General features: G+C 33.6%; 1 protein-coding gene across 1 annotated transcript; it reads left to right on the top strand.

Annotated features, from left to right (window-relative positions):
* The first annotated feature begins 6,019 nt into the window (after positions 1-6,019).
* Positions 6,020-10,876, top strand: LOC142634113 (26S proteasome regulatory subunit 7-like). The gene is made up of 10 exons (XM_075808392.1): positions 6,020-6,214; positions 6,651-6,732; positions 7,084-7,175; positions 7,268-7,345; positions 7,792-7,853; positions 9,137-9,281; positions 9,451-9,669; positions 9,773-9,954; positions 10,130-10,305; positions 10,459-10,876. The coding sequence occupies exons 1-10, from the start codon at positions 6,122-6,124 to the stop codon at positions 10,614-10,616; spliced, it is 1,287 nt and encodes a 428-aa protein (XP_075664507.1). The 5' UTR covers positions 6,020-6,121; the 3' UTR covers positions 10,617-10,876.
* Positions 10,877-11,972: the final 1,096 nt, after the last annotated feature.

An 11,972-nucleotide genomic window follows, 5' to 3' on the forward strand; every position in this document is an offset into this window, starting at 1 on the left:
TATGAGATGACATTAATAGAATTAGAAGTAGATAGTTGTGAAAACAATAAGAGTAATTGGTGGGTAATTTATAGGAGAGTGATGATGAGGGTCTAGTGCAATCAGTTTCTTTCGGCTCTTTCTCTCTATTTGCTTTTGTTTTGTTTTGTTTTACGCTTAAAATTCTACACATCATTATCTCCAACCACTACTAGGTCTATGACTAGTCTTAGTCGAGCATTGACAGACTTTTGTAAGTGCTGAATTCTAGTTCCTCTTTTTTTTTTATCTTTTTTTTTTGTCTGAACTTTTCTTATCGATTCCTTCTTTCATTTTTTTTCTTCCCAATTTGGAAGGAAAATAAAATGGTGAACCCGAGTGAAAAACTCCATCCACCCCCACAAATAAAAAGAAAAACTCCAATTTATTTCTTCCAAGTGCTTGAAAATTTTGATATTGTTATGATTAATCAAAGTTATTCCAAATGTCATTATTTGGAACTGTATAATTATTTTTCTATATTTCCATCTGAATGTTATCAGGGAAATGTCCACAGAAATAATTGGACAAAGAGTTTGAATAAAATTTTACTTGATTTATATCAGAAAATACATTGAGATGCCTATATTAATATAACATGTTAAAATCCTATATAAAAAAAAAGCATGTTAAGTTTCTTATTAATAATAATAGAGTGAAGTTTAATTAGATTCTTGAAAAGAAAAAAAGACGATAACAGTTCTAATGATATTTTATTTGTATGTGTAAGTGCACAATTGCACCTGGCCCCAAGAACAGTTACGGGCTCAGGCCCAATGAGCCTTAAACAATATGAATTTGTAGAGTGTGGGCTTGAAACCCAAGTTAGAAGTGTCTGAGGACTAAATGACAAGCCAAAGATTGCAAACACTTGAAAACAACAAGGAATATTGTAAATCAACCTGCTCGGACGTAAGCCGAGAGCTGTTCTTATATTATCTCTTTCTCTTTTTTCTTTTTCTTTTAGATTACAAAAAATGGACCCCCTCCTTCCTGTTCTAGGTTGCTCCTTAAATACTCCTCTTTTTGATACTTTGTACACGTGTTGCCCCAACTCCCCCTTAGCCTAGATATTTCTTTTCTCAGTGCCTTTGAATAGTAACCAGAAGTTTCCCTTCCACTGTTCAGGTGTCACTTCCCCATTAATGCGGCCAGGGTGGTAGGTGCAGGGTCTTTAATGTGGAGGTGGCAGCCTTTATCTTTGGTATTTCTCTAACATCGGTGCTTCTAGGACATTCAAGGGTTCACCCCCTTTTAACCATTGGTCTTGACCGTGTCATTCCCTAACCTTTACCATGAAGTCCCGGGTTCTCCGGTGTCCGTCCGAAGGGAAATTCACCCTCGGCTGGATACTCGGATCCTCGGCGTATGGGCCGACCCGTAGTACTAACAAGTTCTAAACCCAAGAGCAGGTCGGCCTTCCTTAGCATGGCCCAAAGGCCCACATCCCCATCAAGGTCTTTTTACTCCCCACAGTTTGCAAATAACCATTACTGAAATTACAAAAATTAGGTTGTATTGAACTAATTCTGGAGCTCGAAGGAATACTGTCACCAAATGATTTATTGATTACACCATAGGATAGAGTTTACAATACAAAATAGTTGCATTGGATTTGGGTGACAGTCTGCCCATGAAATGCTGGTGCATTCTCAAGTCAAATGTATATGTCTATTGGTCCCTTTTGTTTGTTTTTTGTTTTCTTAGCAAGTAAAAGCTTCTCTTTCAGCATATAAAATTTGTCAAGTGGAAAACATTCAAATATTGCAATCAATTCATGTTTCCATGTTTCTAGAGTAGTAAGCTTTCTAGATATCAAAGAAAAATGAAAACTATTTAACTATTTAGCTTATTTTTATTACTATTTATGGCCGCATTATACTTTTTGTTACTATTTATGATCTTACTGTACTATTTCAACTTACTTTTATTTTTTACAGTATTTTCAGCAATAAATTTTCATTTTCAATTTCAACATACTAAATAATGTTCAAACGGAACCTAAATATACAATAAACATTTTCTCTGCAACGCATCAACCAAAGAGTAAAGGCTGATCTTTTGCTTGTTGCGTGTGATCTTTTAGCTATGTACTCTAGACTAGTATATGGCCAGCAGGTCTAGCTGGAAGGGGTCCCACCATTCTTGTTTCGTTGTCTAAATTTGGGTGTAAATCAGTAAATGTCGTTTAAGTCAATGGAATTGTATTTGTTCTGGGAAAAAAAGAAAAGAAAAGCTAGTCTCCCAATTAAAGTCTTCCATTATAAAAAGTTGTGTTTATTAAAAAAAAAATTTGGGAAAAAAGTTTCTTATTTTGTTTTGTCAAAAAAGAAAAACAAAAAAGTTTATTAATTTGTCTCACAACTGATGGAAAGTGCGCTTGATAAAATAAAAACGATGTTAATTTAAATATCTCATTTTCCCTTCCATGAGGCAAAACCTTTTATTTATTTATTTTATTAAAAATAAAATAAAACAGAAGGCTTGTCTTCCACTATAAAAAAGAAAATAGAAAAAAGAAAAAGAAGTCTATGAGGTGCAAAGGTAAAAACAGAGTTAAAGTCTTTAGAAAGAAGTTTCACATACACGTATATACAAAAATTAGGCTAGGGTTTAGATTAGAGAAAACACTACGTCATTTTCTCACAACACATTAACCCATTTGCTTAATCTTCCACTATCAAAAAGCTTATACTTTAAAAGTCTTCCACCATAAAATTAAAAAAAAAGTCTGTTTTTTAAAGATAATAATTGCATGAGTAATGTTATAAACATACAATATTTAAATTGCTAAATTTTTTATTTATTTTTATTTGATCCCACACATTACTAATATTACATTTTCATCTATTGAATTATTAATAACAATTTATTTCCCGATAGTGGTTTTTTTTTTCCTATGGCTCTAGACTTATATTAATTGTATTCTTTTTTAGCAACTTTATTTGTTCACTAGTCTCATCACACGCGCTTCATGTGTGCAATGAGGCTTTTTTTTAACAAAAAAAATTGTGTTTTTATTTTTATATATATAATTTTTATTTTGAAAATTTAATTTATAAGTGGATAAAGTAATTTAAAAATTAACAGGAGAGTGATCCTATTTTTTAGGTAATGTTTTAGTGGGAGTTAGAGTTGCATTTTTACCAAATTGTTCTCTAGTTTTGTCTCTACTTAAACATAGGGGTGTAAGGTCATTTTTGTACTAAAATATGAGAAATTCAAACAGGGGAAGCCTTTAAATAATAGTATAGATACTTCATACTGACTTACCAAACTTTTTTTGGATAAACTAAAAAAAAATTGTAAATAATGTCTTATTCCTAAGTATTCTCCTTAAAATTCTATATATAATGAAGGGGTATACATATATACTTATACGTATATGACCTGTAAGTGCACAATTGCACTTGGACCAAAAAACAACTACGGGCTCAGGCCCAATGAGCCTTAGACAATAAAATTTGTAGAGCGTGGGCTTGTAACCTAGATTAGAAGTGCAGAGAACTTAATAGCGGGCTAAGAGTTACAAACACATGTAGATAACAAAAGATAACTAAAAAAAAGGTCTCCTCAGACGTAAGCCGATGACCACTTCTGTATTATTGATATTTCTTCCTTAGAAGTTATAATTCTTAGTTTCTTTCTTTGTTCTCCTCCCCCCTTTTTTCTTTGACCTCCACCCCCCTTAAATACTTTCTTTCCTCATACCCCCTGGACAGTGACTAGAAGTTTTAGTCTTATTGTTCAGGGGTCACTTCCCCATTAATGCGGCCAGGGAGGTAAGTGCAGAGCCTTTAATGCGGAGGTGGCAGCCTTTGCACTTGATATTTTCTTTAACACTGGTGCATCTAGAAGGTTCAGGATGTCCCCCTTTAACCATTAGTCCTTCCAGAGTTATGCCTTGACCTTCATAATGAAGTTTTGAGTTCTCTTGGATTTGTCCGAGGAGAAGCTCTCTCTCGGTAGTACCCTCGGATCCTCGGCGTATGGGTCAATTTGTAGAGTTTAATTCTGGAGCAGGTCGGCCATCCATGCTACAGTCCAAAGGCCCATATGCCCATTTGGGTCCTTCTACCCCCCACATGACCTTTTTTTTATTTCACTTTTTATGGAATAGCAACAAACACATTGATTAAATTAAAAATCTTAATTTCAATAGGATTTAAATTCTACACAGGTATACATTCTTTCTTCATTATTATTTTTTCATATTATTTAAGCTATCTTTCTTTAACTTTAAAAAGAATTAATAAAAACTTCTCACACTAGTACTTAAATTCATGAATTCCACATTATAAATTGATAGATAGATTAACCCAATTCATAATATTAAACTTTTGTACTCATTTGTTATCTTCATAAATTCATTTAGAAATTGAGAAATAAATTAACTCGATTCATAACATTAAACTTTTGTACTCATCTATTATTTTCTTCAATAATTGGTTCAAGTTTTCGTCACATACTTACACTTTATCTCTTAAAATGATAGAGGAAACATATAGGTATATTCTTTGTTCTCTTTTCTACATTTATATCTTAATTTATGATTTTTTTAGTTTCTTAATTTTAAATTATGACTAAGTTAGATTATATTCTTAATATTAAATCTAAATTATTGTTTATAGGTTTTTGGCAACAATGATAAATAGATAAGCCTAAGAAATGTTTACTAATAATAGTTTTATGACTTTATCAGTAATTTATTAATGTGATATAAATTTGAATAGATAGTTAATTTATTAATGTGATTTAAACTCCACTAAATTTTTTCAAAGGATTGGTTTTTAAAAAAATTTCAAAGTAATTTGCAAATTATTAATAGCTTTGCATGTGCTAACTTCTAACTACAAAAGCTAACAATCGAAATACTAATCTGTATGAAATACCACTTTTACATATTGGTATGAAACAAATGGATTATAACAAGAATTAGCTAAACAAGGATCAAGTATTTTTTTACATTTTTAATGAACAATATTTTGGAGTGATTATATTTATATTTATTTATGGTTATAATAAGTGTTTTTGGAGTGATTATATATATTTATATAAGATTATAATTATTTAATTATTTTTTAGTCATTCAACAACATTAGTTATATTTTTTATTTTTTATTTTTAGAGTAATGTATAATCATTGAGTTGATGTTAGGCCAATTTATGCCTTTATTGGGACATTTTGACTAAAAAATATACACACACAAGTAGCACCATTTCCCTGGGACAGATTAGAAGATTTGCTCGAGATTACCTTCGGGATTTAAAAAATCTAAATAGTATTCCTTCTTGCCCTGTTCGCACAGTCCCTCGAAGATGGTGTCCACCTGCAGATGATATGTGGAAGATAAACTTTGATGGCACCATGTTTGGTGAGTCCGACGAAGTTGGAATAGGTGTGGTTATCTGAGATTCCAGGGTGAAGTGAAGGCTGCCTTGTCCGAGAAGATAAAGAAGTCACCTACCGTTGATGTTCTAGAGTTGCTGGATGCTAGGCAAGCGGTGACTTTCTCTCTTGAAAATGGTATTACTCGAGCTGTGTTTGAAGGAGATGCTGCCTCAGTGATCAAAGCAATCCATCTAGGTAGTTGGGAGTTAGCTTAGGGGGTCACCTCATCAACGATATTTCGACTTCAAAAAACTCTTTTCAGAGTATTTCTTTCTCTTATGTTGTATGGTAAGGTAATGCAATTGCACATGTCTTAGCTCATAGAGCTAGACATTTTTTTCCTTTATCTGTCTGAGTGGAGCATGTTCCACAAGACATTGCATCTTTCTTTGTGCATGATCTTAGTCCCTTAATAAAAAGTAGCAGTATGGTTCTCCTCAAAAAAAAAAAAAAAAAAAAGCACCATTTTTACTTTCAATTATATAAAATAATAATTCATTTATTATTTAGCCATTATAGAGTACGTTATAATTTTATGAGTTTATTATATTTAAAACCGTGCAGGTGCAGCGCACGGGTTTTAAACTGGTATAAATATAAAAAGAAGAAGAGAGGTAGTCGAAATAGAAATAGAAAACAGATTGGGTTTTCACTTTTCACTCACAAGAAAAAGAGAGCGAAAGCACATTGGAGAGGAGAGGTTTTCAGTCGATGGCGCCGGAAGCCGATCACGATGTCAAGGACGATGATGAGAAGAATCCTCGGCCTCTCGACGAGGATGATATTGCTCTGCTTAAAACTTATGTAATCTTTCCTTCCTTCCTTCCCTTTTTCTTTCTTTTTTGTTACAAACCCTAATAACAACTATCTGGATCTCACTTTTTTATTTTCAGCTCGATTTATTCATTCACGCTGCTATTTTATTGCTATGCTATGTTTTAAGTTTTCATGTTCAAGATTGGATTTTTATTATTAATTATTTTTTTCTTACTACAACAAAATCAAATCATGCTGGTAAACTGGGTTGGGGGGATGGATTTACAAGTCTAGAGCGCTTGAAATTTTGGATATAATTGTTTTGCTCTCTGTCTCTGTCTGTCTCACTTTTGGGGTTTAGTTTTTTTACCTCAAATTATCAGGAATGAAATTGGTTGTTTCTGATTCAGACGACTAAGTACTAATTTTAATTATGAATCGTAGTTCCCATTATTATTTTTATATTCTTAATGTTTTTTTGCAGGGTTTGGGTCCCTATTCTACTAGTATCAAAAAAGTAGAGAAGGAAATTAAGGAAATGGCTAAGAAGGTCAATGATTTGTGTGGTATGACTATGCTTCCCTTTCTCTTCTTTTTCAGACTGTCTTCTCAACTGATTACTCTTAACTTCTAAAGAATTTTGAAAAAGACTGTAACTTCAATCCTATACGTGCAAGAATTTAAATGGTTGCTGCCTTTCCTGGTTTAATTTTTAACTTCTCTGATAACATTGGGTTCTTTTCTGCTTTCAGAATGTGTCTCTTGAATACCCTATTTATTTGATGCAGTGTTTGTGTGTGTTACAACTTGGTCTATATGTTTCTGTTTGATGTCTTTACTGCTTGGCCTGGCTGTTTTTTTTTTTTTTTAAAATGAATACGCGAAATCATAATATTTTGATATGTACTATTCTATAGGTATTAAGGAGTCTGACACTGGGTTAGCTGCACCGAGCCAGTGGGATCTGGTATCCGATAAGCAGATGATGCAGGAGGAGCAGCCTCTCCAGGTCTGTATTTTGCTTAAGGTTGTGTTTTGGCAATAAAGTTTAGTGTTTTTTTATATATGAATCTGAGAAGCATTCACTGCCTTGTCAATTAGGTAGCAAGATGTACAAAGATCATCAATCCAAACACTGAAGATGCCAAATATGTAATAAATGTTAAGCAAATTGCAAAGGTACTCATCTATTTGCCATTCACTTTATGTGGTACATTTTCTTTTTTGGGTTTGAAATATGATCACACACACCAGAAATAAGTCTGTCATTTTCAAGTATTTTCCTTTTATTTTCATACTTGGAAATCTTTTCTGAGCTGAAGTTCACCCAGATTTTGTTTCGGTACCTTTTCTTTGTTTCGTAGAAATATGAGCAATTCTGATTTTCTCTTTGAAAAAAATTTAATAAATTGGTTAATCTTTCATGATATCTGGCCTTTCTGGAAGTTCTTTCTGTAGATTATATTTTATGCTGTGCAAGCATGCTATAACAGGTTTTTAAATGGATTGTTTCGGTGGCATTTTTCTTTGAACATTCAGAGACAGAATCTTTATCTTTTTTAGTAACTCATATAGTTATTCTTGTAATTGTGGGATCTGATATAACTCTACTTTCTCAACTGCAGTTTGTTGTTGGGTTGGGTGACAAAGTTTCCCCAACTGACATAGAAGAAGGCATGCGTGTGGGGTAGATTCTAATTATAAACCTTCTCAGATTTTTCTAAACATATTTGTATGATGCATGTCTTTAATGCTGTCTCATTTGAAAATTCTGATTATGTCATTTCTTATTTTACATTCTCTCAACATAAATTGCATGGGGTTTGTTGCCAAAGGGAGGTCATTTATTACCTTTTTCTTTTAAATTTTTATTTATATCATAATTTGTATATGTATAGGACATCAGCAACTTTTAGGCTAGTCTCTTCAAAGGTTTTTAGAGACGAAAGGTTAGAACTGTATGTGAGACTGGATTTAAAGGCAGGAGAGATTGATTTGAGTTAGAAAAGTCTGAATCTTGGAGAGGTTTAAGGTGTTGGAAGATGAAATTTTGATTGCAGGATTTTATTTAGCAGCATGGGTTTGTTGGGTTTTGGGATGCCTATGGCTAAGATTTTATTTAGATCTACTCTAGACTGGAATTTGATGAAAACTGCTAGAAAATTCAAATGAAAAAGGAACAAAAAACTTAGCTTCATAAATCATAACTCAAATGTAGGAAAATGTACTCTCCATTGAATAGAAAACATTACATCCATTTAAGAGATGGCTAATACCTAGGCCTAGAACAACTGAATGGGCTTGACTATTAAACCTAAACTAAATAACTGATATAAACCACAACCCCAAGGGGTGCTACGGTTGGTTGGAGACCTCACTTCATGAAGCAGAGGTCACTAGTTTGAGTTTCTCCCTCTCTTCTTGAGGCCAAAACTTATTTAAAAAAAAAAAAACCTTAATAAAACACAAAAATAAAAATCCTGGATGAACAGAAAATCCCTCCTCGGCTTTCTTTTACTGTATATCCTCTACGGAATATGTGTGTACAATGGTATTGATGTGGATTGTTTATATAGAAAGAAATCGGTGTCCTTTTGTGGATACTGAGAAATCCTTGGTTCAATTACAAGCTCTATGCTAGAAGACTTTGTTTGATTGGTCTAGGTGTTGGGGCTTCTCGAATTTTTCTTCTATCATTGAGTTTCTTTTTTCTCTTAGTATTGCACCTTAAGTTTTTTCCTTCTTGTTTATTGCTGTTTGTTGTTTGTTGCTTTTTCTTGTGTTCACCATCATGAACACCTTGTATTTGCTTTCTTTAGTTTTAGAGTTTGATTAATAATACTCTTTTTACCTATCAAATATATATATATATATATATATCCTTTACGGAATATGTGTGTACAATGGTATTAAGAAGCAGAAATTGTACTCCTTTTTATTTGTGGATTTACCTTCAGCCTGTCATTGCAGGGTTGATCGCAACAAATATCAGATCCAGATTCCCTTGCCTCCAAAAATTGATCCGAGTGTGACTATGATGACAGTGGAGGAAAAGCCTGACGTGACTTATAATGATGTTGGTGGTTGCAAGGAGCAAATTGAAAAGATGCGAGAAGTGTGTATATCAATTTTCCCTATATATTATTCTTCATTCTGATTTATTTCTTTGTTTAGTGAGAACGTGGGTATATTATGGAAGAGATAATGAGTGACTTCAAAGATAGGTACTAGAACTTGACACCATTGGCATGTATGCATTACTGATATAGATTTTTTTTTTCTAGGTTGTTGAGCTGCCAATGCTTCATCCGGAGAAATTTGTTAAGCTTGGAATTGATCCTCCTAAAGGTGTCCTCTGCTATGGTCCTCCAGGAACGGGTAAAACACTTCTTGCTAGAGCAGTGGCAAATAGAACCGATGCTTGTTTTATTCGTGTTATTGGGAGTGAGCTTGTTCAGAAATATGTTGGTGAGGGAGCTCGGATGGTTCGAGAACTTTTCCAGGTTATCATTAGTGCATGTTCAGTAGTTTCAAAACTTATGTTTTTTAATTCATAATGTTTTAATGATCGAGTTATCATCTAACTCTTACCACTATATGCTGCAGATGGCACGTTCAAAGAAAGCCTGCATTGTATTTTTTGATGAAGTAGATGCCATTGGAGGGGCTCGTTTTGATGATGGTGTAGGTGGGGATAATGAAGTCCAAAGAACAATGCTGGAAATTGTCAATCAACTCGATGGTTTTGATGCACGTGGAAACATCAAAGTTCTAATGGCTACAAATAGGTTGGTTAAGTTGCCTATTATGGCTATATTTCTGCTTGTGTTGGTACATTTCAAGCTCTTAGCAAACCTCTCTTTTCAGTTTTGAAATAGAGCTGGTAATCTCTCTTCAGGTGTATTTACAATCTTTAGCAATTCGTGTACTTACATTGTGGATTTTGTTTGCCCCTTTTTCCAGGCCCGATACGCTAGATCCAGCACTTTTACGGCCTGGACGATTGGATCGTAAGGTTGAGTTTGGCCTTCCTGATATGGAGAGTCGGACGCAAATATTTAAGATCCACACACGAACCATGAACTGTGAAAGAGATATCCGATTTGAACTTTTGGCTCGGCTTTGCCCAAATTCCACTGGTAAGAACCCTTAGTGATGGTGAGGGGGCAATTTCAACTTGTCTTCTTCCCTGATGTTTTCCAATAGTCCTCAATGGCCTCTTTGCTTGTTTTTGCTCACTATGCCAGTGGTATGTTAGTACATTGGATTTCTGACATGTGTTTCTCTCACAGGTGCCGATATAAGGAGTGTGTGCACAGAAGCTGGCATGTTTGCCATACGAGCACGGAGGAAGACTGTGACAGAGAAAGACTTCCTTGATGCAGTGAACAAGGTCATCAAGGGATACCAGAAGTTCAGTGCAACACCCAAGTACATGGTCTACAACTGAGTCAACTGTTTTGCTTCATTCCCTAAGAAAAACCTTGAGTGCAGTTATGGGCTGTCGAATTGGGCATGATATGAGCTATATGTTTCATTTGGAGACTATTGTTAACTTCATCTGTCATTTGAGCTTGAACTTGCTTCTTCTCGGATTATATCACTTATCATTTGTTATAGAACAATTGTATTTCTGTGGGTTTCTCCTTGTAAAGTTGAGAAAGTGTATCAAACTCTGTTTTGCTATAACATTATTCCGTGATTATTTCATCTTTTCTGGAATCGCTTTAACTTATTAGGTATTTGAAAGCCTCTGTTCTTATTCCCCCCCCCCCCCGTTCCTCTCTGTATGCTTGTTTATTATGATTCATCTAGATTAGAAATCTCTCTAATTTTCCTGAAGGGGAATGGATCCATTTCATGTTTAGATTTAATTTTCATGAATCTAAGGGTATATACTATATATAGTGTCATGTGGTTTGAAAGACTAATTGGTCAAATAATAAGTATTAACTTATTTTAGAGTAATTATTAGGTATTTTGGAGTACGATTAGACGGTGATCTCTTCCCTTTAATTCATAATGGGTTACAGTAATTAAATTCATGATGAGATTTATCATGAATGTGAGAGGAAAGAGTACAACGTCACCGTAAGAGTATTTTTGGAGTACGATTACGTGGTGTTCTCTTCCCTTTAATTCATAATAGGTCACACTAATTAAATTAATGATGAGATTTATCATGAATGTGAGAGGAAGGAGTACAATGTCATCGTAAGAGTCTCTAATAATTTCCCTTATCTAAGTGATAATCAAGTCTTTTTAGTTGATAGTATAGTACATTACAACTATTCAAGGTATCATCTTCCTTTTAGTAAGTGTATAAAATGTTGAATGAAAGTGTTATTTTGAACGTACAAATTTTAATTTAAAAAAAAATTACCTATTTAAGATTTCTAAATTTTAGTGTTCTCTTACTTTAATTGAGACCAGCCTCTTCACATGTGCTATGCCCAATTTTCATCTTATTTATATTTTTGTATTAAATGAATTTTTTGAGGTCAAGATTTGAAAAAAGAGATTATTTTATGATCCTTTTCATGGAACTTCTCTCCCATGAAATGTGGGTTTCCTCCACCTAATGAACCATCAAAATTTTTATTAAAGAATTTGTATAAGCTAGTGGAAATTTCTTCTTAGTGTTTTTTACCTATCAATGAACATAGAAAAATGTGATAAAACTTTAACGTGTTTAGGAAATGATGACACCATTAAACCACATTGGCCTTTGTACCCCACACTTAACGTGCTTTCAAACATCACCGTGCATGTTTTCATGTACAATTTTGGTTCCCTTCCAACAATC

This window comes from Castanea sativa, chromosome 5 (genome assembly GCF_040712315.1).
Source record: "Castanea sativa cultivar Marrone di Chiusa Pesio chromosome 5, ASM4071231v1".
In the NCBI taxonomy this organism is placed as follows: domain Eukaryota; kingdom Viridiplantae; phylum Streptophyta; class Magnoliopsida; order Fagales; family Fagaceae; genus Castanea; species Castanea sativa.